This window comes from Megalops cyprinoides, chromosome 25, assembly GCF_013368585.1.
Source record: "Megalops cyprinoides isolate fMegCyp1 chromosome 25, fMegCyp1.pri, whole genome shotgun sequence".
NCBI classification, from domain to species: domain Eukaryota; kingdom Metazoa; phylum Chordata; class Actinopteri; order Elopiformes; family Megalopidae; genus Megalops; species Megalops cyprinoides.
Window position 1 is genome coordinate 14,916,932 of NC_050607.1, and position 27,002 is coordinate 14,943,933.

At 47.0% G+C, this 27,002-nt stretch overlaps 2 protein-coding genes across 2 annotated transcripts; both read right to left on the bottom strand.

Annotated features, from left to right (window-relative positions):
• Positions 1–3,757: 3,757 nt before the first annotated feature.
• Positions 3,758–13,553, bottom strand: caprin2 (caprin family member 2). Its single transcript, XM_036519726.1, has 21 exons — positions 13,429–13,553; positions 12,128–12,368; positions 11,860–11,922; positions 11,243–11,329; positions 10,145–10,383; positions 9,842–9,924; positions 9,438–9,587; positions 9,250–9,293; positions 8,822–9,067; positions 8,698–8,739; positions 8,455–8,583; positions 8,236–8,320; positions 7,974–8,026; positions 7,747–7,851; positions 7,220–7,321; positions 6,440–6,583; positions 5,904–6,060; positions 5,474–5,596; positions 4,855–4,958; positions 4,708–4,774; positions 3,758–4,326 (listed from the first exon to the last, which is right to left on the bottom strand). The coding sequence occupies exons 1-21, from the start codon at positions 13,497–13,499 to the stop codon at positions 3,758–3,760; spliced, it is 2,904 nt and encodes a 967-aa protein (XP_036375619.1). The 5' UTR covers positions 13,500–13,553.
• A 3,876-nt stretch (positions 13,554–17,429) lies between these two features.
• sinhcaf (SIN3-HDAC complex associated factor) lies at positions 17,430–26,197 on the bottom strand. The gene is made up of 7 exons (XM_036519727.1): positions 26,004–26,197; positions 23,431–23,562; positions 22,471–22,570; positions 21,403–21,526; positions 21,004–21,154; positions 18,271–18,553; positions 17,430–17,441 (listed from the first exon to the last, which is right to left on the bottom strand). The coding sequence occupies exons 2-7, from the start codon at positions 23,556–23,558 to the stop codon at positions 17,430–17,432; spliced, it is 798 nt and encodes a 265-aa protein (XP_036375620.1). The 5' UTR covers positions 23,559–23,562; positions 26,004–26,197.
• Positions 26,198–27,002: the final 805 nt, after the last annotated feature.

A 27,002-nucleotide genomic window follows, 5' to 3' on the forward strand; every position in this document is an offset into this window, starting at 1 on the left:
ACAACACCCATCTCCCATGAGTCTCAGTACCCATGAGTCTCCTCTCTCACAGGACTCCACCCCCCCCCCCCCCCCCCCAGTCCTGATTCTCATGTCCCATGAGCCCTAGTTAGTTTACCTTGGCCCACAGACACCCAAGGCTGGAGTTTAGCAGGAGGATTTTGCTCATAGTTCTGTAGCATCAGCTTCATCTGGTCCTTGTAGACCTGCTTCTGTTTGTCCATGAGAAATGCGGAGTAAACGACAGAGAAAGATGCTGTTAAAACACATATTTCTCATCTGTGATTTGATAATCGGTTCAGTCAGCAAACACATTTGTTTCAAAACTAAAGGTCAATAAAATGTCATCGTTTGCACTGTATAGGAGAAACCGAAGAATTTATTCCATATCATCCTTGCTCCAGTCTAAATTCAAGGGCAGTCTGGTAAATGTGAGGTCTTACAGGTAGTGTGTTACATGGGCCAACAGACCTGCCAAAGAGCCAATGATGTGCAGCGCCCCATCTTTTCCACAGGGATCTGTGTTGGGTTCCATCAAGATCTGGTGTCAGAAATTCTTGGGCCTGAGGGACAGGGGAATGCAGATGCAAGTGTGATGTTTCTAGATGTTTCTAGAGGCAGAGAGGTCTGATTCCATACCATTACGTCCAGTTGCATCCAGTTCTTCCACCTCCTCCAACTTCCTGGACGCTTTGCACAGGAAGCTCTGGGTGGCAATGGCAAGGAGGGCATCATCATTGTGCATATCTGAAACATACAGCCAATCAGATCACTTCAAACATCCCTGATCACTATACTTTACCCTATGAGAAAGAGGGTCACAGATTTCCATCTAACAAAATCTGCTCTTTAAATATTCACTGAGATCTCCTACCCTACTGCTCCAATGATGATCTTCCAATATTTGACTATGTGTTATTCTTCACACTGGCCACCAGAGGGCAGAATGCATCCAGAATGTAAAAAAAATCCGATGTTCCTATATCCAATCTGACACCACTTTCACAACACAGGAAAAGGGACCTCAGCCAATCACAGGTCTGAATAAACCCCTCCCCACTGGCTGAGTTAGCTTTGCATCATCAGGATAGAGGACTGCAGAGACATCCCCTGGAGCAGGGGGTAACTGGGGATAACCTCACTGACCTTCATGAGGATGGAATAGCAGGGATCCTCCCACCAGACCCAGGACACACCCAGTAGACCCGGCTCCATCTGCGCTGAAACCATTCACTCCGCTTAGAGAGCCTGCAGAGAGTTACGGAATGTGACCCTAACTGCCTGTTCGAACAAATCTACAGCCACAGCCAGCGACCTCCAGATGAGACACTTATTGACGACTCAGTGTCTGAAAACTGTTACACTGGGATATCCAGAACACGTGTATCCATACACACTGTGTATGACCCATGTGTTACCCTGGTATGTGTAAAATTGTCACTGTCTGAAATCAATATGTCATATCTAAAAATATCAAATTTCTTCTCCCCATGATTGTATCATGAGGATTCTTCAATGGAACAAAAATGAATATACACACAGACCTACCTACAGGACCCATAACTGCCTGACCCCGACTCCTCTTACCGGCTGGATCCTCACAGCATACATCTTCATAAAGAGGACTGTAAACTGAGAGTACTCCTTTCCCATCATATCACCCGCAACACATGTGACATGAGATGCATTCAAGAGCAGAGGGGACAAGGTCTGCACTCCTGAGCCCCAGTCAGTCAAACCTAGTGATATTGATATAACGTGCAGAAAGTTCTTCCTATCCATCTGGCATGCCCTCAGCCTCCTCTCCCTACCCCTGGCCCTCCCTTTCTTTGCCCTTTCACCCTGTCTCTTGGCCTTCTTACACTATTACTGGGCCCCCCTCTCTAAGACCCTTGCTGCCCCTCTCTGCTTCTCCAGCCTTTCACATCTCCAGCATCTGGTTTAAAGTTAAACTCGAATCATTTGCGCATTGCGCATCAACAGTAACCACCGTCAAGAGATAACCTCGTTATTAGGACCTCTCGTTACCCGAAACGTAGTCTTCCTTGGAATGAAGATTTTTTTGTCCACACAAAGCCAGGCAAAAAAAACTATCTATGCAAGAGTAGTGTGCATTGTGTAGTATGCTTTGCGCATTACGCGCAATGGCAAATTCAATGACAAATGCCGTGCTCATTTCAGAATCAAACGGGCTGGCTGACAGACTGTCAGGGGTGCACCAAAAGGCTGCACTCACTGTTGATTCGCCTGCCAGCCTTATATCCGATTTACAATACCTCATGTCGGAATGGAAGGAAGGGATGAGGAGCCAGACAGCTGCAACAATATCATACGAGTCGGCAGAGCGTCATAAGGAATCAATCCAATTCATGGACCGAGGAAAGTTCTTGCACTCAAATCTGAAATACCACGACTCCTTTTTGTGAATGGAGACTCATAGCAAAGAACACTCAGGCTATTCTGCTGCTATAGCCGGGTACCCACCTTACTGGGTTCATTTTCATCCTCTGTTTCCAGCAGAGCATCCGCTGTCCACTTTAGCGCTTGGTTTATCCTGTGGGGATTCATCGGGTATTCTGTTAAAAGTGAATGGTTACCGGACTGTTTATGTTGTCGCGGACAGACGCTCTGACAAGCCCGTCCCGTTTTACCGATTATCTGCATTCGGCGGTCGCAAATAGCAACGTTTTGCGGCAATGTAACCGTGCGGTGTGTATTCCGTGCCAGCCTGAAATCTGTAATTAAGACATGGACCCTAAGCGACTGACATGCAGAGAATACTAAAGAATACCGGTTTATAAAGCTTTACTGCCCTCTAGTGACCAGCATGCATTACATTTTGAGTCTTGCCTGTCACAGCTGCAACCGGTTATCCCAATTAAATTGTGAGCTACAAGTTTATGAAGCGGTACCCATTTTCTGGGCTTGTAAGGAAAACGCCAAAGACAAATTAACTGCTCATTTTTTTATTTGAGGCACAATGAGGCCGTTTCAAAGCTCATCCATAGAGCATTTTCATCCATTACACTTTGAAAACAGCCAGACAAATACATGGCCAATTGCGGTGTACACATACAATCCCAGCAGAGGCCCCCTCCCCCCTCCCCCCAACACACACGCTTCTCAGTCAAACAGCAAGGCAACACTGAAGGTTTGTAAAGTGCTCAGCTTTTTTTTGTCAAGTAATTTCAGATACGTCTTTCCCATTCATTCAGTAATGCTCAAACAATCACCCCGAAACCAAGGCACCAATTCCAGACCCATCAGAGCTACAGCTCAACACTGTTGGAAATTCCCCCCCCCCCCCATCAAAAAAGGTTAGCCCCTCCACCTGAATGTTCATATCATATGCACTGAGAAGGACCTTGGCATCAGGGGCTACAGAGTGGTAGCTCATATAGTCGAAAGTGAATCAGCCATTTGCAATTAAGGGTAATGTCCAATTCGAACAGAGAAAGGGGATGCCATGTGCAAAGCCACTGATATCAAAATGCCACATGACCTCACGTACAAACAGGAAGCAGTTGACTCGCCTCCCCCTCCATCCCCAAAGCTACTCTGAAGCAGTTAAAGGATGACTATGAGCACTGGGACAGCCCCCCCCCCCCCACACCACCAAAAAAAACCTAAACCTGAGCATTTAACAGACAGCAGGTAATGAACCAGCCACAGGGCATGCAGTCTTATACCACACTACAGAGAGAGGGACAGTGTTTTTAAGTGCAAAGCTACCGAAACTGCAGCCCCCCCCCCCCCCTCAGTCCTGGTACAACAGGTAGCCCGAGAAGGTGCTGTACTTCCAGCTGCTGCCATAGATGGCGCCGCGGTGCAGCCGGAGCCACACCTGGTCGCCCTGGTAGAGCTGCAGCACGGCGTGGTTGCTGGCCGTCTCGTGGTCGGGCGCGCCGTCGTTGGCGTAGGCCGACACCATCACCTCCTCGTTGCGCATCAGGTTGACGTAGAGGGGCACGTTGACGGCCAGCTTGAGGATGTGGAAGATGAAGACGTAGGTGCCGTCGGCCGGGCAGGTGAAGCGGCCCAGGTGGGCGTCGAAGGTCTCGCCCAGGTTGCTGTGGAGCAGGTCGAAGACGATGGTCTGGTCCAGCGTGCCGGGGGCGAAGTTGACGGTGCGGGCGGCGGAGAAGGCCACGCGCATCTGCTGGGGCAGCGGGTACACGTGCACGGGCATGAGGGCGGGGCCCTGCGGCCCCACGGGCGCGTCGATGGGCGTGGCGCACCGCGAGTCGCCGTGGCCCGAGTCCACGCTGGCGAAGGTCTCGCCGTCACGCTCGGGGCTGCTCACCTGGGAGGAGTCACTCCAGGCGGCTGGGGGGGGGGGGGGGGGGGGGGGCAAAAACCACAGTCAGACCCTCCCCGTCCCATTAACGGTCTCAGAGGAGACATTACATAACAGAAGACTATGTAATTTAATTACTCCTAATGACTACTACAGGTTATAGCATTAATGATTTCATAGTCTCTGGTCTTAGGCTAACCTTTCTACGCATTTCTGCAAGTTCCTCTGCGTAAGAGTATCTGCTAAATGACTAAATGTAAAAGACAAAGCTAGGGAGTCAAGTAGACTGAAATGCGTGCTTACTTTCATCTCAGACCCCTTGACAATACAGCATTTAAAAACCCTGACAGAGAAAAAGCAAACAAATTGCCCGTTACCTAGGAAGCAGGCAGTCAGCCAATTCACTTTACCTCTGGAGTGGTTCCTCTGTCCACCGGCAGCGGTCCCACGTTTGTAGCTCTGTTGGTATCCAGTCTCCTGTCAGTAGAAAAAGAGGTACATTTAAACAGAAATAACCCCAAAACCCAGCTTAACCGACACAAAAAACCTCCCCCTACCCGAACTCCATAGAGGACGGGGGTGACCTCTCTGGCAGTGTGGGACTGGGGGATGAAGCTGCCGCCGGGAGACCGCAGGCCGGTCCTGTACCCCTCAAATCCCCCTGCAGGCAGAGGGCAGGGGTGAGGGGTCACTCAAACACATACAGCCAGCATACATTTGATAGGAGTTGTGCACAGGACACAGTACCCAGTTCACAATTACCGCATGCTTTCCTAGGACCAACACAACATAAATGTGAGTGCTTAACAGCTTTTTTGGGGCGCAAGTTAAACGTGTTCAACAGCAAAAGTTGAACTGATTCTCATCTGTAGAAGCTGCAGACCAGAACACATCTCCCTACTTACCATTGTGCATTGTGCATTGTGCATAACCAATAGGAGGAGAAGAGGACAGATACTGGGGTGCATTGGCTAAACCAATAAGAGGAGAGGTCAGATACTGGTGCATTGGCTAAACCCATAGGAGGAGAGGACACATACTGGCGCATTGGCTAAACCCATGGAAAGACTGAACAGATTCACCTGTACCCACTGACCCCGGAGAGATGATAGATACCTCTGTGCCCATTGGGTGAGCGGCCAGGGTGAGCCACGCCCCTGCCACCGCGTGCCATACCTCTGACGGAGCCGCGGGAGTAATACGGCTGGCCGGAGCGAGAGAAGGCGCCGGCCGCGTGGCTGGGGGACAGGTACACCTGGCAGCCATTGCTGACCGGACCCTCCGACTGGTACGAGGTCACTGCAGGAGAGGACAAGGAGGGTTTTACCTGAGCAAAGGTAGACTTGCTTGCCCCTGAAGCCTGGGTCATTTTGGCACAGTGGGCAGTGTTGCACTGAAGAATGGGTCCATTTCGCCATTCAGGATTGGACATCACCTGCCCAGACACTATATTTACATTCATTAACTGAACTCTAATGATAACCCGGGTGACAACTATACATTTGGAGAACAGATCAAACAAAGCAGAACTGGACATCTTATCAGAAGCATCTTGGCTCTAGCCCTTTTGATCCTAAACCATGGCGGACCCTCGTCCCCATGGTACCTGGCTGCAGGTGGTCTGGATCCAGGCCACCAAGGTCAGGTGGAGTCTGCGTGCTGGCCGTGGTGAAGCTCAGGTTGTAGGAATCCGAGAACGTGCTCGCGTCCGACTTCAGGTCCGAGCTGGTTCTCGGCGGCAGGGGCGCATTGACTTTAAACACCTTCCGAAACAGGAGGAGAGCGCAAATGAGGGTCGACTGGCTACTAATACCGTTTTAAGAATCCATTCCAACATCCTCATTAACAAACCAGATTAACCCAACATTGTGACAAGATGTGCTTGGTGTGACTGCCTATGTTATCTTGTTGACTAAACCCCACAATTAGTCTCCTCTTAGCATTAGCATTCACAGAAACAAGACCGCTACAATCAAGTGTCCCATGCTCCAGCCTATACAAGCGTATCCCATCATGCAACAGTAACATGGGCAAAGAGGTCCCATCTAAAGGGCTTCCTCTACACGGGAGAGCACCCTGGTATGAAGCAACAGTGGTAAGAACTGGTGTAGATGGAAAAGACTGACAGGTGGACAGACTCACAGTGTGCACAGCCTGGAAGGGGGCGGTGGCCATGCTGAGGGCGTGGCTACTGGGCGGCGAGGAGAACGGTGGCGCCTGGTGAGCTGGGGTGGCAGACGCCGCACCGTTGCCGGGCGACTGCCCACCTGCCTGAGAGACGGGGGTCTGGTGGGGGAGGGGGAGGGGGAGGGGGGTGAGGAGAGGTGAGAGGGGTGGGCACGCACATGATCAGGGGTTAATCTGCCCTGTCCATTGAACTGATCCACCGTCCATGCCAGGACCCAAGGCATTTACAGTGGGTCAGCACTTTGCTGGCAGTCTGGAATCAGGACAGCACTCGCTGATAGAATAGCTTCTGCTTAGTCCCAAATACCACTCTGCACTCTCAGCAGTTCACCCCCCCCCCCCATACCCCACCCCCCACCTCCCAACTCGCACCCCCCCCCCCCCCCCCCACTCGCACCCCCTCCCAGCCTTCATCCACTGACTGCTTGGGAGAGTACAGCTCTCCAATGGGACCAATGGGTGGAATCACGTGTCGCCAACATCAGTCACTGAGACCAATCAAAATGTTGTGGATGTGTGGATGCTGAAACATGTGACTGATTCAGATCAATGGCTGGCTGACAGATGGTGGAGAAGCTATGTTTCTAAGTTGTACAATAAATAAATTTACCCCATTTACGCATGTAATAAGTACTTGCAAACATCAGTCATGTGACTGGGGTATAACATCAGTGTCCATTGGTAGTTTCCATAGCGACCAAACCCAGAGATGTTCCCCATTGGACGGTATTGTACCTGATCTGGAGTATTCTCCACCAGGGAGGTGGACAGAGTGGACTCCCTGCAATACAGGGGCGGGGAGGAAAAGCCTTCACTCTCCGACAGCTGGTTGTTCTCCTGGAGGAACAAAACCCAGGTGTTACTGTGCTTTAACAGCAAATGGACTGTGTTGAGAAACATTTAATCAATATGGCTGAGGTAGAGGTGTGAAGTACTGGTGAGGCAACTTTTAAACTTTAAAAGCTGTAATAACTTGTATAAAACATAAGCAGTAGACACATATTCTATTATGTCCAGATTGCCTGCATTCAACATCCTCCTAATAGGATCCGGTGCAGTCTGTTCTTACACTGACTATGAACTTTCTCCTTTAGTCCACACCCCTTTATCATTCATAACAAGCCATAATGCATAATGAGGAAAATCAGAATGCTTGTAGCTTCAATATCGAGTTCATCATTCAGCTGACAGTCTAGTCCTGAGAAAGTATCTGTATGTGATGAAGTGAACAGTAAGTGCACGGTCCTCATTACATGGGCTACTTCGTCAGCAGAGATGTCCAGGTCAGAGTTGTTCAGGGACTGATCTCCATTGGTCAGGCTGCTTTTGGTGTCCATTGGAAGGAGTCTGGCTGGCAGAGGAGTGGACTGCAGCGCAGAGGCCGGAACAGAACCATGAGCTGAGATTACCACTGGCACTGATCACTAACGCATCCATTAATGCCTCCATCAATCAGCCAGATCTTTATTGGAAAGGGAATGTGGCTTACATGCATGGTTTTGGGGAGGGAGGGAGCTGGGCTTGTCTTTGGTTCTCTCTGAGCTGTTGAGAGGAAATGAAGGTTTCAGAGACCAGCACACAATCCATTGAAACGGATTCATTCTCATCTACATCACACCTGAACAAACTGGACAGTTTCCAAAGAGATTTGAGATGTTGATACCATTTAGAAACTAAGGCTGCTAAAATAGGACAAAAGAGCCCAGCAGTAGTGGTTCCAATGGGAACTGAAAGCATGACTGTCCTGGTACCTGTGGGAGTGGAGGGTCCAGGAGAAGGTCTGGATGTGGTGGAGCCTTCAGTTGTTGGGGAACCCTCTCTGTCCAGAACAGAATCCTGGATGTTGAAGGCAAATGAACATGAGTCTGCAGTCTTGCTCTCCAGTAAACTTGCCTTTAAATGTCAATAAAATCCAGGGCATCAAAGGAAATTCAGCAAGTGTCCCATCTCCATACTCCTCAGTACTCCACCTGCATGAAGCTGAAGGAGCCCTGGATCTGCTTCATCAGGTCCTGCAGCTGCTGCTTCCTCAGGACGGGGTCCTGGGGGAGGGACAGCGGGGAGCTGAACACTTCCACCGGAACCTCTGCCTTCACAGCCTGTTTGCAATGAACACAGAGGTCCACATCTTCAACACGACATGAACAGGAAACCAATGGACTCCAACAACAGGTTCCACCTGAAGGCTAGCCGCCAAGGGACAAACTGCTCACCGTTTTTGCGTCTTGCTGAACCTTGGACTTCTTCCCTCGTCTCTGATGAAACAACAAATGGAAAGTGTCTCTAGGTGCTGATCTGAACGTACACCAAAGAGGCTGAGAGAGGTGTGGCTCTCACCTGTTTGGGTTCATCTGTAGGTCTTGGTGCCGCCCCCTGCTCTTTGGGGACAAAGGTTGCTGCCCCTCTCCAGAGTTTCTGGGAGGAGGGCTTTTCAGCAAACTCCATTTCCCATGAGTCTGGGGGCTCCTGCTGTTGCTTGAGTGCCATCAAATCAGCCTTCCAGTTCTGGTTCGAGGCTTTGGTCTGGTCGGGCTGACCCCGGCCACAGTAGTCTGTTTCAGGCAAGTAGCGTCTGTTAAGAAACTACATTACCCAGAAGTCAACAGCAAGTTCCAGATCAAGGAATACAGCTTCTGTGTTATAGCAGTCATTCTGTAATGCAAAAAATATTCTCAGAGAATCAATCACTTGCATTCTCCGATGTGGGAGAAAAGTATAATTCAGTGTCAACAAGGATGAACTGCTTGCATTCCAATGACACTTACCTCCCTGGTTGGTACTTCATTAGTGGTCATTAGCTTAGATAGATCTGCAAGGTAAGAGGACATTCAATTCAATCAAAACCCATCAGCAACAACCAAACCTGTCCATTTCCACTGATTCACTTGCGCTTCACTAACGAGTGGCATTGCATAGCTGCAGGGATCAGGGCTTTGCACAGGTCACCTGTTACCTGAAATGCTCCCTTTGGCTTTGGGCAGCCCCTCGGTCTTCCTGGTCACCAGATCCTCGGCTTCGTCCAAGTCCTCGTTGTGAGGAACTGGGATGTGGTCAAAGTACCCACAATCCATCAGTCTGGCCAGCTGCTCCTTCATGTGCTTGTCTGCATTTCAGTTAAAAATATATAAGCTGAATGAGCATTGAGAACCAATAGAAACATGAAGCGTTAATTACTGACAATACCTTTTTCAGACAATAACTTAACAAAATTTGATTTGTTTGGGCAACAGTGGTTCGGAAAAGTCTTTACACCCATGCCATGTTTGAGAGTGTAACTCCTTTCATCACAGAAAATGCGGCTTAAACATTGGGATGAAGACACCGTAGGTGGCAGCTGGAGATTGCTGGAAAACATACAGGATGTTCCAGCCACAGGTTTGTCTCTTCCCTCCATCAGGTCCCAGTAGATGCTGGACGCCTGCTCCATCTGGTCCTCCAAACTGGGAGACAGTCAGATTAGCACACAGTGAGGAAAAACTGACAATTACTGTACATTCAATGTGGCAAAATACAATCTGGCAACCCTGCTCCATGCAGCAAACTTGATTCTTCATGGTACACTAAGTAGTAAGCCATGGTCCTAAAGACCACACGTGCCTAGGTCTGTATTACAGTGATTTCACAGTAAATGCAGTCATGTAAGAGAGTGGATTTTTTTACCTCATGCTCTCATCCCTCTTACAGCCCAGCAGGGCGGCGAGGTCGAGCAGGCGCTCCACCTCGCCGGCTGACAGGAAGGGGGCGCGGTTGAGGCCGCTGCGGAAGTCCTTCCTCACGTGCTCCTGCTGCAGGCTCTGCAGGATGTAGTGGGCCTGCAGCACCGTGGCCAGGCGCCTCTTCTCCGCCTCCGCCCTCGCCGTCTGCTCCCTCCGCACCGCCTTCCTCTGGGCCTTCAGGAGCTGCAACACCCGGGACATCGCTGAGGAGGAGCGGGCGGCAGCAGAGGGTCATGGGTTCCAGACCCCAGCCACACCATCACCAATACTTGGGGACAGAATTTCTGTAATAATCACCGCAGAAATGCACAGCAAACACCCGTCCTCTAATGAAAAAAGCAAAGGCCAAGCTGAACTGCGCCTGCAAGCTCTACAGTGCAAGTTTGTTCTGCATACAGCCACCGCTTCAGCAAACAGCCATTCCATTAAAACGCAACGACAGGGCAGAGCAGAGTTAGGGATGAGGTCTCAGCCACGCTTCCTGCTAGCGCCTTCAGGGCCCTGTACAGAAACAATTAGCATGACACAGCTGGTTTCTCGGCAGCTGAGAGCAGAGGGTTGAGTGTGGAAAGCTTGGCTCTGCACTCACACTGAACGTGTAAGTGTTTCAGTGCTGCTGCCATGTCGAGGCTGTGCAAGGCTGCTACAATGGTAGAATATTCTGAGAATGCGGACTTGCCTGGTCCCACCTCTCACCCACACAAAGCCATTACATTCGACACGACATTGCTACAGTCCTCCCGGGAAACGCGCCCCGTTAAGCCCCAAACCAATACTACAGTGGGAGAAGTGGCTAGAGCAACTGGTCTTGCGTTCATGTTCTAAATATGCAAATGAAGAGCCAAACATTTTTGAGGCCACTAAACTACAGTGCCATGTTAGCTGCCGCGCACTTCTGAACTTGACCGAGCTCAAATACTACGCGTGTGACAGGAGGGAAAGGCAGCATTCTGCTCAGAGGGGTGACCGCAAGATCACCCTGGGACACACGCACGCGAGGCCCCTCCCCCTCCACGCTCTGCCCGAGGTAGGCCTTGCTTACATCCTGGCTGAGGCTGCCAAGGGTCTTCTGGAGGTCCTTGGCGAACGCCAGGTTGTGGATGACTTCCTCATACTTCTCTGCAGCTTCCTGTGTGAATATGGAGGACGAAGAGTAGTGAGGCACCAGCAAAAGGTTCTCTACAGGCTTCAGCAATTCACACTATCACCAGTGTGGGGATGGCTCCAGTGACCATCACAACTACACAGCACATAAATCAAGAGATATGCAACTGCTGCACTAAAGACCAAAGCCACCTTCATGTGGGAGAGCTAGTGACTCCTTATCAAAAGCCACTCACAGACTGTAAACACTGAGATCCACTGTACATTACAAGTTAGCCAGTGAACACCTTTCAAAAAGTCAATCAAGTATTTAGCTTGCCATGAATGGTGAAAGTGAGGCATTATGGGAAAGGAGCTTGCAACTGTTGTCAGCCTGCTTAAGTTTACCCACTGTGTGTAAGCTGGCCAGACAGGATAGGCAAACCCATATGTATGGCAAACATGCTAATCAATATGAGATGAGCCTATGGCAGAAAGGCCAGTAACAGTCTTGAGCATTAAGTCCATGTGCCTCCAAGGCTCGTTCCCCTTCCAGCAAGGGAGGGCAGTACGTACCATTTGGTCTTGGTTGAGCGTCTCGCCATTCTTCAGACGTCTCCTGTAGTCTTCAAGTTTCAACTGTGAACACAATCAGCCCCAGTTAATTTCGTAAACTGTATGGAGACAAGAAACAAGACCAGTGCCATCTGAAATCAGGGCCCTTAAAATACAGGGCTAAGGCTGTACTGAAGTCAGATTTATGGGGTCAGTCAGGTGCAGAGAGACCATGTGGATGTAGGCCATGTGGAGAGGCTTAACGCGGCGTAGTCCGGCTGTTCCTTACCCTCTTTTTGTCCATGTTGCGGATCTTGTGCTTCAGACAGATGAGGCCGTCCTCGATGTAGGTTTCGTAGCCCTGGTAGGTAGTTGTGGAGGCGGCCAGGGCCAGCTGCAGGGAGCTGAGGGTGGGGGGAGACTCCGTTTTGGGGCTCCCCTGCCTCCCCGCCACCTCCTCGGAGCACTCGGAGGGAGGGGACACATCCAGAACTGGGGACGGGGACAGCTGCACCATCTCTGTATCCACTCTGGGAGTAACAGGACAGGTATGTCTGCAGTGACTTTAGCTAAAAATCTCAAAAGGTGAACAGAAGCTGGGCTCACAGGACAAGCTGTGCTGAACTCAGCTCCCCCCTCCCTTTTCTGAACTGTGGGAGTGTCACTTCAGAGGAAATACAACCTGACAGTGCTGGACACTTGACAGGGATTGGTCACTGTTGACTGGTGGTCCAGGCCAACTGCTGGGAATTAATTCAAGCCAAGCCCACAAAAAATGCGTTCATTTTGTAAGACAAGTGATTTAGGTCGCGCTAATTAAAGTTCAATTCTGTGGTATGGCCTCAAAACATGTTTGCTAAAAAGGCTGTCGGCAAATTTACACTGAAAGTACAAGACGACACAGCCAGGAGTTAATAACCTGGATGACAACGGAAAATTTAGGGCATGATTAAGCACGACTGGGCTAAAGAAAACCCGTGAACCTGGAAAGCACCGTGGATTTCAGCTAGAGTAAGGCGAATTGATTTTCTTTTAACCGCATTAATTTTGGAATAAGCCATTCCACTCCGTCCCCGTATGTTGTAAAGCCGGGTTAACTACAGAAAGGCGTTTCAGAACACGTGCTTTAATGTGTTGTCATTGACCGCATACCGCTAACCAGGCATGATCAATTACATGTTAATGAGCCCGTCGACTTCTCGTTACAGGTTTACCAAGAAGGGGGGGAAAGGGATGTAGAAGAGATCCGGCGACAGCGACCAGAACAAAATGAAATGACTTAGCATTATTTAATACAGTCCTGCAGCCTTTGGAGCCCACAGAAACAGAATCCAGCTTCAGCCATCGTCACCCTTTCCCCGAAATCTCTTTCGGAAGGCACACACGCCCTTGCACAAAACGCAGAGCTAAATTTAACCCGATTACGTGGACATCAGCCGTTACATGCGCGATTATTCCCAATTATGAAACGGCCCCGGCGACTGTAAAGAGAACTCGGGCGGCGGTTTACAGAGCTGCAAAACTTCACACCCACAAATGCACAGCCGAACGTGTAGAGAGAGAGAGAGAGGAAAAAAAAGGATCACTAACCTTGCGCCTCTCACTTGCTGTGGGTGTTGAAAATGCGATGCTGACGCTGATCGAACGCAGGTGCCTGACATGCGATATTCCACACTTAGCAGACGGTCCTCCCTCGGCAGAACAAACGCGTGATCTTAATTTTAACAGGGGGCAGACCTTCCCTTCCCGATACCTTTATATACACCATATGACGTCATCGTGCCGGAGAACCCGGCCACCTGCTCCGTCTGACACGCGCATGCATTTTCACCCCGGCGACCCCTGCGACACCACAATAAAAGACAAAAGTACTATGACATAGTGAAACATAAAGTGGAAATACTATCCTCTTAACTGTCTACTGTTTAATTAAAGTTAGAATAACTTAAGAGTCATATGCTAAAGAATAATCAGTGTTTATTTACTTCAGATTAATTTTATTAGTTATCAGAAACAGCAATATTTAATTGAGTTTTCATGTCCTATTCATAGAAATGTTGGATAAATTGCTCCAACGTTAAAGCCACCCAGAATATAACCAGCAGGGTAACATAGTGGTAAGGAGCAGGGCTCCTAACCTAAAGATTGCTGGTTCAGTTCCCCATTGGGACACTGCTGTGGTACCTTTGGGCAAGGCACCTAACCCACAATTTCCTCATTAAGTTTCCAGCTGTATAGACAGATAAAACTCCAACCTATGTAAGTCGCTCTAAGAGTGTCTGCTAAATGACAATAATGTAATGTAATGCAGGTTGCTCTCAGTAAGTGTATCAGACCCAGATACAATGCATTTTTCCACATATTGTACTCAGCAGTGATTCATCGTTAAATCCCTCTCTGCTGCCTCTGCACCTGGGCTGTGTGTGCTTTTATAATAAATGCCGTAATCGTGCCTGCGGATTGCAATGCCCTGGTCTCTTTGCAGCACTCTTGATCTTCTCATAATGGGCCCATCCTCTCAGCGATTTTTATTCGAAGGTAGAAAAGCCAAGAAATAACACCTGCGGTACATTTTCCCTCCTTTGTCCTTTTCTTATACCTTTTAGCTCTCTTTATATTTATTATGTGTAAAAGAAAGGGGCACACTTTGGGTAGCTTCATGGTCTTGTATGACCTAACACTGTGAGGGTTCAGGTGATGGTTTTGGAGTAGGTGCAGCAGGGACGGTTTTGTCCCTCTGCCTCTCTTTATGTTACCCACATCCTGCTCTCTCCCTCGGAACCTTGAGCTTCTTTGAGGGCTTCTTTCATGCACCTGTGGAACACGGTGTTGTAGAATTGTGCCAAAACTCAAGCCCCCCATCCCAGTTTTCACCCTTGCTGAATCCAGCTGCCAGACCTGCCGTTTCAGAGTGGCAAACATCAGCAGACTTCAGAAGGTTCCTTCGCACAGGTGATCACCCGTGTATGCCATCTGCCATGTGAAGGTAACCATGTATTTACAGTTTTATAACATAGTGGGTTCTATAGCTATTGCCAAACACAGACAGACACACACACAGAAAAACCTCAAACTACTTTTATTGGAGAACTAGTAAAAAAGTACAATATGTATAAAAATACAAAACTTGCTTCTTATTTCTCTAAGGTGATAAATACAAAGTGCAGAGCTACCTTACATGCCTGCAGCACTACATCTAAGAGACTAGTCTAAATCAATACATCGAGTGGGAGCTGAGCATAATTCAAATTATAGCAGAGCTTTGCTTTCAGATAATACTTTCCATCTGACTCGTGTCCAGGACATCTCAAAAACGAATATGCAAACAAGACCACTCCAACCAGTATATTATTAAATGATACATGTGGGGGGAGGGAAATTTTGACCAATTCCCAAATGAGTAGCTCAATTGTTTGGTGGTTAACAGCCCAAACAGACTGCGCCGTGCATTTGAAGACACAGTACAGCACTGAAGCATTGTTACTGATGAGAGAATGTCACACTCATTTGGAGTGACAGCCCTGAAAAGCATGGAGGCTTATTATTGACCACCACCTCCACCATGAAAAAATAAGTTATGGTTCCCTGGCAATGTATGAAACGATTTACAGTGCCATGCGAGCTGTATATCAGACATGACTTGTTCAGTCAGCCATAAGCCTGCCTGGTGACAACAGCACACTAAACTGAGATAAGTAGGCAAAAATTGCCCCCACATTGCAGGGAGGACTATTGCTCGTTTCACTCTTGTCCTTTAGGTCATGAGAAACGCTTACGTTGCAGATTGGGCGGCCAAATTGGGCGCTGCTTTTGATAGGCGGGCCCATGCGCATGCATTATCTCAGTTTAGAGCGTGGATGTCGCCAGACACACACCGAGGCCCAACACAAGGCTGGCAAGCACGGCTATGCGATTTGTCTATGACATCGTGAATGGGTTCCTTTCATAATCAGCTTTAGGCCATGTTATGGTTTCCCCGCCCCCACGACTTGAGAAAATGTATTCAGTAAAAAAAAAAAGCATTCTGCAGTAACACAAGAGATACAAATAAATACAAATAAATATGAGAAAGAACGGTTCACTGTGACAGTATTTCCCCAGTTAAATATGTACATACAACCCTTTCAGAAATAAGGAAACAAAACACATAATGTACCGTTGTAGTGTCCATGCCCAGTGCTTTATACAACTCATACACAGAAATAAATGGATTGAACTGCAACTGTCTTACAATATAGCTTAAATACCCCACTATAAGCTGCATACAATATTCACTAGAAACATTCAAACTAGATAGCTGCCAATATGTTCAGACCAATCATCTTGAAGTAGGATATTATCAATATTGTTATACAAGTTCTTTTCATATTCTCATATGGGTCACAAGGACAATATTCTGATAATGTGGAGTGAATTTGCATATTGGGAAACTTACAGCCTAGACAAAGGAAGATATACACTGTCAACGCCAGAATTTAAAGCTGTGTTTCTTTATGTTCATTTGTGGTGGACACAGAAGCACCACAAGGCTCTGGCCAATCACTGAGACTGTGAAATGCCATGCCCTATCACCAAACTCTTCCTCCTTTCCAGAAAGTCTCCCTCAAAGATTACATGGAAACCTTCCTTTATGACAGTGAGGTTCTCTTTCATCAAAAAAAGAGAGAAAAAAATACAGAACTACAACTTTACAAATTGTTACATCGTGAAAACTACTACTGGAGGAAGAGTGACAATGCTGTCTGCAGCGCCATCATCTGGTCAGATAGGGTACTGCCACAGGCTGCTGCTTCACATGCAAGGAAAGGACAGATTATAGATAACTGTGGAGGGGTGGGGGGCAAAATAAAGTTATTTCAATTTGACAGACACATAATACATCTTCCAGAGGTATGACAAAATTCCTAATCATGAATAATACTCTTTATGATGTGTGTGTGTGTGTCATTTTTCAAAACTGACAAAGACTGAATACAATGCCCAGCGCAAGGTTTGGCAGAGGGATGGACTTATTTGTCCAGATCCTCTGCTCACCTGACAGCGTGTGGTGCAGGCAGGGGTCAAATGAGTAACTGCCTGTTCATATGCAATACCTCAGAGCAGGCCTGACCAACTGGTCTGTATATCATCTGGATGGTCTTACAGTGACCACAGATGATTTGCCTACCACATCCACATAATTTAAAGATAAGTGGCTCTATGCAGTGCCTGCTCTGAAGCAATGTCCACAAACATGCAGGAACATTTGATCTGCTTGAATGGCAGGGGGCGCAGCAATTCCAGTTCCACAGTGTCCTCAAACACTATACACACGAGAGGCACCCCCCGCCAACAGAGAAACGCACCTTCACTGAGAAAACTGTCAGTGTTGAAACTGAAGTGTAGAAACTCTGGTAATCAGCAGGTGAAGCACGTGGCAAAGGACCACCTTTGTAACTTTCTTTGTCAGTTAAGTGGCTGGTTGTTTTCAATACAATTTTTATTTTCCCCCTAAAGAAAGCTGCATAGCAGAAGGCCCGAATAGCTGAAGCAAGACTTCTTAAAAGTTTCCTGTTCAAAGGCCATGCAATATCTTACACTCATGCAACTTATCAAGATATAATCTGGAAAAAAAAGAAACAAATGAAAAAAAACAGCTCATGCAAAATACAGTCAAGGCTCTTTTCCTTTGAGTTTAAAGTCTTTTTCCAATAGCTCAATAATACATTGTAACGTACGTGGAACTGAATTCATTGGCCCCTCCGATGTGTAAGCACTCCGAGAGAGAAAAAAAAATCCTTTAACAAAGCACAGTCAAGACCGACTAGTTTAAGGCTGGTGTTTTATTCAGCTTGTTCTGTCTGTGGCTTTTGAGAAGGCGCCCAGATGCGTGTAGTGAGCTGTGGGGGGAGCAGGGCGAAGGCAAACCGCAGCGAGAAAGCTCCGTCCGGGGAAGGGTCGGGGTCTCGCCCCTTTCCGCTGGTCCCGCAAGTCCCACGCAAGAAGCAGCAAATCGGCTCGTCGGGAGATCCAGCATTTTGTGTTTTCGAGAAAAAGAAACAAGAAAAAAAACAGACAAAAAGGAAAAATACACCGTTTTGAAGAACCTGGAAAGTCGTGCTGAGCGCCTGTGGTCCGTTTTGAAGTTACCGAGCAGGAGCCATCGAATAAACAAGGAGGAGACCACAGACAAAACACAAAAGGGGTTTGTGGGAGAACAACTGAAAAGGAAAAAAAAAAAAAAAAAACTAAGCAAAAAGAAGTCCAGCTGCTCTTGAAATGAAGACAATCTGAGGCAACTTCTGTGTAAGTGCTTGAAGAAGGACCGTCAAGCTCTCCAGGGTTCCCTTAGAATGCCAAGTGAGTTCCTTTAGCGTGTGCGTGTGTGCGTCCGCGACGTCACCACGCCTCTTCCTCCTCCTCCTCCTCCTCTTCCTCTTCCTCCACCTCTACCTCCTCCTCCTCTTTAACGCGCGGGGCCGACTCCGCCCCCTCCGGCTGCGGGCTCTCCCCGCTCTCCCCTCTCTCTCGCCCTTCCTCGTCCTCCTCCTCCTCCTCCTCTTCCTCGTCTTCTTCCGCCTCCTGCTGCTGCTGCTGTTGCTGTTGCTGCTGCTGCTGTTGCTCCTGCTGTTGCTGCTGCTGCTGCTTCTTCCTGCAGCATGGCTTGAAGAGGTGCGGGTCGATCAGGACCTCCCCGAAACGGCCCTTGTAGATGATCCCGCAGCAGACCTTTTGCCTACAAACAGCCAAAAATGCCCATCAGTAAGACAGCAACGGCCAAGGGACTGAGTTCCAGCAGCGGCCACAACTACACTTACATTACATTTAGTCATGCAGCAGACACTTTTATTCAGGGTGACTTACAAAAGTTCATACAAGGGGGTTAAGCTAAGAGCAGAGACTATACCAGATCATAAGTCTCTCAACCAATAATAGTTAATATTGGGAACAATAAATATTGGGAGTCAATAAATGGGAACTAGTTCAAGCACCAACAACAACTAAATATAAAACAGACCCTTTTTCCAGAGTGACTTACAAAAGCTCATACATAAAGTTTAGGCTAAGAGGAGAGACAATAGCAAATCCCTTTTGCAACCAACAGTAACCGTAAAACTTCCATACCGTAAAACTTTTGCTTTAATTACTTAACTTTACCGGCATTTATTGGAGACTCGGCGATAATAAGGGACCTGTGGTTATTTAGCCTAAAGCCCTTAGGCTTCTGCAAGTTATTGGTAGCTGAACTGACCAGGAAAATTAACCATGTTTTTTTCCCCAAGTAGCCTACTTAAACATTATACAGCGCTCTTTGGTAGCAACTCAAACAGGAATCACTAAAAGTTAAACATTGTCATTGCATGATGATGGGAGAGCACAGTCTGTAAGAATAGCAGTATCACTGTGGATTTAGACTACCATGACCCGAAAGACAGCTTGTTTTGTTCGTTTATGTTTAATCTAATTCGTGAACAGACGAACATGCATAAGGCAAATTGAATTCACTAAAACAACCTCATTTAGCCTAATGTAAAAATTATGTGTTATTTTGTTTTTTTGGCCACAAAAAAATAAATAGGGCTATTATAAGCATTTTAACCCACTGCTCTTCCGTTTTATAGTCACGAAAAATGAATATAAATTTTCCCCGGTGTTTATTTGAGGCGTTTATTTCACTGAAAGGGTCGTGCATACCCACGATAAGAGGCCTGCGTTTTTTGGAGACTCGGCTATTATTGGAAGTTTTACGGTATATCATTCCGCTACATGCCATTGTTGGTGCAGGAGGGAGTTTGAGGATAAAGGGTTTTTATGTACAGAGTGTGAGGTGAGCTGAACCAAAATGTGGTTTGAACAGATGAGTCTTAGTTTGTGGTGGAAGACAGACACAGCCTCACTGTTGCGGGGAGCTCATTCAACCACCAGGGGGCCAGGGAAGAGAATACAGGCACCTGGCAGTCCTTTCAATCTAAATGTTATGCTAACGTTACATTATGGTATGAAAGATTACTTTATATGAAACACACTTTATACGATAGTTTATATGAAACACTTTATACGATAGTTTATATGAGACACGGTACTTGTATTACTTGCTGCTTATTTTACAGTTTGCATTGCAATGTGTTACGGATACTGTGTTCAGGTGACTGTGACGTATGGTCTAGTTTCAGGTTAGCACAAGTTAACTTGTGGCAGTGCTTCAACAGTGTTATGCTCACACTCACTGGTCTGACATTGTTGCTCATTCAACTCTAACGGGTTCTCTTCTGTTCTGTTGTACTGGAAGCTGCTTTGGATAAGAGCATCTTCAAAAGAATGTAATGTAATGTAATCTAAAACACCATCTCCACGGTGGCAGCAGTGGTAAAGACTCTGTCCCCAGCAAATTGAATAAAGCCCCTGTAATTACCACTGTTGTAATTCCTCTCTATCGCAGGGCCAAGCCAGCGGTGGGCCGTTACATCTGGTGACCATTACAAAGAAGCAGAGAAGGTAGAGATTACAGACAGGCCTTTCTTTTCGGAAGGCCGCTCCTAACCCCCACATGCGAGGATCGGGAGCAGCGTAGCGCTCCCGCGGGAGGCGTGTTAAATTACAAACAGACGGCCGGGGCTGAGCGTCAATCCTGTCCCGCCGGACGCACTACAGAGCGCCCCATTGTGTTCGTACGTGAAGTGAATCCTGGACCAGAAAGACCCAGTCAAAACGCTAGGATGTTCCAATCAATAGAGTCGGGCGGCATCTTGTGAAAATCGTGACAGAGTGGAACCTATACTTGGTATACAGTATCTGATGCACCAATCCCTTCAGAAAACCAAGTGGCTGCATGCGGGCAACACCATATAGCTCATTCAGCAGGTCCACATCCAGCTGCAACAATTACCATGGCAATGGGAGGCTACATCTTGTCTGTTACACACAACAGCAAAGCTAACTAAAGGTGCTAAGGCTCCCTTTCATTTTGGAGCTTTTGCTACTCTATGTCTATCAACCAGTGTATGTAAAGCAGTATAACAGATACAAAATGCCACCTCATTTGGCAACATTGTCCAAAGTAATTGAATGATATCCTCTCCCTTGTACACTGATAGGATATAGGGTTGTGTCAGGTGACACTGACCGGAAGTAGGGTTCGGCAAAGTCACAAGTGAACATTAGTCAGGGGTTGCTGTTCGGCCTTACCTCTTCCAGTAGGTCAGGTCCAGGAAGGAGAAGACAGGGGATCGGCTGGAGCCGGGGGCAAGCTCTGAGTCAGAGCCTTCATCTGATTGGTTGCTGTAACTGGGAGACTGGGCCGGGGAAGCGCTGGAGGTGGTGCTGTGGGCATCTGAATCTGAAGGGAGAAAGGAACAAATCAGCATGCAGCTTTCAACCGACACTCATAGCACGGCTGAGCATCCCTGTATCTTCAAAGAAAACATCAACAGTTAACATCTAGCAGTGCAAATGCCCATTCATCTATTCCAGACAGTTTTACTACAGCCAGTTTGGCTGGTCCGCTTGCTTGCCTTGCAAACAGAGGTGCAGTAGGCCAGACCAGTCGAGTTCCGACTGAAGGCGGTGGGGGGGGTGAGAACTTACTGTGCCTCTTGAGCTCCTTCTGCACTCGGCTGATCTGGCTCGGCCTCACTCTCCGGGACAGCGACTTCATCTTCTTCGGCCTCACCGACGACTTCAAGCTCGACCCGCCTCTGGCGTCAACCACCTGTAACGGTGCAGGATCGAGGCATCAGGGGATCCAGCATGTACTAGGACACTCGTCTCCATGGCAACAGGCACAGTAGAGTGTCTGCACTCTTGCGCTGAGTGCTAGTGAACAGATTTGGACCAGCAATAAAGAGGATTTTTTTTCCCCCCTCCGTTTTCCTAACACCGGACATATATATGGGAGGCACAGCAGTCACTGCAAATGTAATGGAAGTGGTGCATATTTAAGTCTACATTGTATTACAATTATATAGCCGATGCTCTCTTCCAGAGCGACTTAGAGAGCTTACAATACAGTTATTTGTTTCCACAGCCGGATATTTACTGAGGCGATTTGGGTAGTACCTCACTCTAGGGTACAACAGCAGTCCCCCACCTGGGAATCAAACTGGCAACCACCACAATCACCGCTCCTTTCCACCAGAGCACACTGCTGCCCGCACTTCAGCCACACTAAGTGTAGTAGCACAACGAGTTCTTTTTTTTTTTTATGTCGCAGCGCTATCAGTCTCTCCACAAATAATAAAACAGTATCCACAGCAACATCACTTCATTCAAATGCCATGGAGACAGATGTCACAGATACCAAGAAAGGCCTCCACCCATCTGGTGAATGAACTTGATACTTCAATATCAATAATATTTTTTTACCACTTGGCAAGATGATAAAAGCTGGTTAGAGATAAACTGAAACTGTAAGGTAAATGTATGACTTATGGCCATTACACGTAGCAAAGGATGTTCAAATATCGATATATTATTTTAGTCACATTAAAATAGGAATTAGTCAACAGTCACTATCATTTTTGCACTTTTGCTTTGACACAATAATATCAACCAGACTATAGTTTAGACTATAGACTGTATTTTTAAGAGGGGTTTATCATTCCAGGATTGTGTGTCAGTGACGTATAAATACAGGGCCGCCGGGCTCTTCCTTACATGATTCCAGTTCTTCTTCGACCCCGCCGGCAGCTTTTTCCATCGTTTCACCAGCAGGACGCAGGCGTTGCAGATGTCTCCCGAGCGAGCTTCACACAGCCTGGAGAAAAATCACACAACGCAGCTAAATAAAGCCGAGGAACATCGCAGAAACGCGCCCGGGGGGGGGGGGGGGGGGGCTGTGGACTTGACCCTGTTCGATACGCACGGCCATTATTCGTGAAGTTTCCACGTTACGCGATTGTTGGATTGTTACTGCTGTTTCTCACATGCATAGTGCTCAGACATATAACGCTGGATAATTCAAATTCTTAATCTCTATGGGGAAAAACGCGCTCGGGTGACAGAACAAGAATCGCACAAACATGTTCAGGCTCATAAAAACCAACATGTGGGCACCTAAATTCATCTTCTCTCCGACAACTAGAATGATTTTGCTCGGCTTAACAGGCAATCATAGAGCTCCCCTCTGACTCTTTTTGCCAGTCTCTATGGTGATGGAACCGACATACTGGCATCTGACAAACTAGTCTGCATATATTGGCAGCATGACTATATGCGCACCACTGACACCTTTTCTGCCTGCACACAATTCACATAAAACCTAAAACGCATGCCTCGGTGTGCTGTCACAATGCACGTGCTTGAGAGAGGAGATTTCACTTTTGTTTTCACCAGTACTGGTGCAAACAAAATATCACACTGCCCTAAGTACAACTGACTTTTAAGTGACAGACCACTCAAAAGTCATGTTATGTTTTTGTTTTTTTGTTTTTTAGCAATAACTGAGGAACTACTCGGTCTAAATGCAATTATATTTGAATTCGATGCCTGGGGCCGGGGAACAAAAGTGTTTTTGCGTGTTGGCCACAAGCTCCAAACAATGGGTCCAGTCATGCCGATGGTGCTGAAAGCCGAAGCCTCCGCGGCCGTGACAGGTGCTGAGCGGAGGGCGCTTACCCGAAGCAGCTCTGGAAGTCCTTCTCGTAGCGCTTGCTGTCGGTGAAGCGAGAGCTGGAGGATTTGGCACGGCAGATGCAGCAGCCGTCTAAACTCCGGTACATCTTCGGCTTGTGGAAACCAAACATCTTCCTTAAAGAAAAAAAAAAAACTGTAAAAAAAAAAAAAAAACCTTCCCGGACCGTCAGATTAACACCTGCCATTAAAAACGTATCAGACGTATTTGTAGCCTAATATCTATACAGGAAGACAGCACGACAAAACTATCTCTAACCACTTCCAATTTATATTTCAAGAGCTCACTGCATGAGGAAGATAGGCCTACTTCTCTATAGTTCATAGTCACGAACGTGCCTTTTCGAAACCTTGATAATGATGGCAATTAGCAATTAAAATGACTATAATTATTACTTCAGATGCAAATAACTTGAGTTTCGACTACAGCAACCACATGTCTACAGTGAAACAATCTGTGTTGAACTGTGAGATTCTGTGCTTAAACTGGACACGGTTTATCAACTGTAAATTATGTCAGTCTCCGCACGCCGCTAGGACACCGAGACATCAAGAATGATACGTCGCAGAGGAAAGTGGGCAGATTGCCTGTCCTGACCCAAATGAGGAGAACTAGGTCAGCGGCAGGCGCGTCAGAGGGATTTTAGCTACATACGCCAGTGATGTACTGATATTTACATAACCTTCGCCGTGATGTAACTACAACCACGCTTTCGGGGCTGCGAATGGAATCGGTCAAAAGTTTAACAAATAGCGTAGAATATAATTAGTGACGATGCAAGGTTCTTTTCCGTTAACTCTTTCTTGCACGTTAACCAACGAAGCACGTGGTTAAAACAGATTGGAATCAAATCGCTTGGGGCGATTCCATATCGCACGGCGAGGCCGTTAGTTCCGAAAAAGAATCGCATCGAAACATAATTCGATCTCTTAAAAACACTGCGGAGTATGTCTGCCGTCTATGCCGCTCTGCACGTCTTCTGACAGTGGCACAACTGCCTGTGAAATTCAGCCCCTGACGTAACTCAAACATGGCAACACACTTCAAAGGGAGAGGGGGCGATGGAAGAGGGGGGGGGGCGGATTTAACTGGCCTGTAAAACGATGTATATGAGGAAATTACTGAATAAAAAACAACTTCGCGCACGAAAATCATACGCAATGAGCGTTTCGTTCAGTTTGCAACGATTAAAATGGTGACGTGTGGACCGAACGCGACATTTCAAACGGTGATTTGGAATGCGCAAACGGCTTCCCATGTGAAAAGAAGGTAAACCGATATGTTCACCGCCCACTACTTTTCTGAGGAAGCATGGCTCACGAACTGCATCTCGCTCATCCGTTTTCCAGTCCATTCTCACTCCACTACGGTCACACTGTCATTTCTGCTCAGTCCACATAAATACAATCATTATAACGCCGCAAAACGGTGTCGAAAACAGTAAAAAGCACGGCAGTTAAACGACGTATAACTATGGAGTGGCATAACCTATGGTTTGCCCTTTGTTTTCAAGGCGATTCTGCGTGTGTTCGCACTAGGCTACCTTAAAGTGTCAGGTTCTAAACTGCAAACAAGCACGAACAAACTTGAACTTCCATTTAAATCCACCCACAGCTGAAATAACTGGTGTCTACCTTGAACTCTAACCCTATAATAAATGAAATGTGTTGCCTTTTATTACGTAGGTCCTATAGTAAAATGCAATGGCATACGCAGCTGCTACACCCCCCAGAATGATACGACGCCATCACATTTCGAGGGTTGGATTACACTTTATTCAGGCACAACATATAGTTTTGAAACGTGCCTGCGATCTCGAATATGCAATTTAAAAGTTCAAAAAGACTGACTCAGAGATGTCCACTGCTTTTTTATAAAGCACACCTCCTCGATAAATATGATATAGCTGAGAAACAGCGCGACAGTAGTTTTCACTCCTGCGCGGAGAACTTTAAATCCTTGGCCACTCGCGTATGTTACATCAAAACACTCTTGGGCTGACGTACATACGATATTGACAGGTGAAAACAATAAAGCGCATCAATGGCCACAAATACGTTGTCTAATATAGTTTCGCACGGTAGCGTAACTACGTCGATACAGGTTCTTGCTGAGTAACAACACTGGTGAAGTTGCACGTTGCAAGGAAGGAAAATATTGTGTAAACAGTGTCATGCATACACTTGTTTAAACGATTCCAGCTTTACCTTAACCACGTGCAAGGCGAAAACGGTCGAAAAGACTAATTTCGCCGAGCACTCACCTTTCCATCAAGAACTCAAACGTGTGCGCTCCATAACAGACATCTACTTCCGAACATTAGCCTTTCGATATTGCACCGAGCGTTACAAATTAAAAGGCGCATTTTTAAAAACCAACGCTAGCTCAACAACCGATTAGAGATACCTAACATGAATAACAACATGACTTTCAAAGAAAGTATTGAAATAATTGGTCTTATATGACTATCTTTGCTTGCTAATCCCGCAGTGCAGAATGTGATTTTAAAACATCGCAAGACTGCCAACTTCGTCCAAAAACGAAAGGATGAACCTACCTTGATTTAATACAAAAGCAATGGATGAACTTGAAAATGACCGCTGATACAGTTGTAACTCATTTAACAATCCACCACGATTACAGAAACACCACTCAGTTGTTGACGTCTCACTGGCTATGTCTGAGAAATAGTAAATTGTTTCGCTTTGCGCATGCTCTTTTCCCACGCCACCATTTTCTGATTTTCTTCAATCAAACCAATTTACATACGCGTCTGACGTCGCACTGCGTCTGCATTCTGTTGGCCTTATAAGGAAGGAATATTGCGCGGGAAATAGGGGCTGGTACTAGTTGCCATGGTGGTACATTCATCGGCGCTGCGGAAATGTAAGCAAAGGGGCGGAGCCACGCGTATTACTATGGAGCGGCAGATGGCGTCTAAAGCGAGGGACACTTCATTGTAACAAGTGCTGGACCCTCGCCTGCCTGAGCAACAACCAGCTACTTAGCTGCAGTAAATTAATAATGTGCGCGAACCACCGAAGCTTTCTCCCATGAGTCTGTTATCGCAGTTGCTACAGGTGTAGGCCTATAATTTAGACAACGTTTCCTGTTTCCTAAAACGATTGTTTACTTGCAGCTGCGTATTCGCATTCGCTCTGAACGAACGTTTATAATCTACCAGCATTTACATTTTAAGTTTAACTTTAAATTTAAATTTAACCACAGGTTTACAAGTAGAAAATAAAGCGAATTTAAATATCACGATCTTGGCATGGAGGTCAGCACTGTAGAGACACGAAGGGCTACACCAGATTTCTAGGTGATAAAATATTGTCCAAGCCCTTGTAAGTATTTTCATGCGTACTATATAGCCTACACTACGGAACCGATCGCAGGCTATCCCTACACACAGTGATGCGTAACAAACTCTGTCCTCCAGATCCGCTAGCGAAAGAGTGTATGTCAATATGTGAAGCAACGAGTATTTTTAACCACATACAGACCTCTCACTGAAGACTAGGTTGTTAAATGAAAGGGAGCGATGTGGTTCTGT

Excerpts from the sequence above, each read along its gene's own strand:
- caprin2 (XM_036519726.1), bottom strand. The coding sequence starts at position 13,499 with ATGTCAGGCACCTGCGTTCGATCAGCGTCAGCATCGCATTTTCAACAC. Across the intron at positions 11,330-11,859 it reads CGCTCAACCAAGACCAAATG|GAAGCTGCAGAGAAGTATGA; the intron begins GTACGTACTGCC and ends ATATTCACACAG. Across the intron at positions 4,959-5,473 it reads CTCCCGCGGCTCCGTCAGAG|GGGGATTTGAGGGGTACAGG; the intron begins GTATGGCACGCG and ends CTCTGCCTGCAG.
- sinhcaf (XM_036519727.1), bottom strand. The coding sequence starts at position 23,558 with ATGTTTGGTTTCCACAAGCCGAAGATGTACCGGAGTTTAGACGGCTGC. Across the intron at positions 22,571-23,430 it reads GACTTCCAGAGCTGCTTCGG|GCTGTGTGAAGCTCGCTCGG; the intron begins GTAAGCGCCCTC and ends ATTTTTCTCCAG. Across the intron at positions 21,527-22,470 it reads CGAAGAAGAACTGGAATCAT|GTGGTTGACGCCAGAGGCGG; the intron begins GTAAGGAAGAGC and ends GCACCGTTACAG.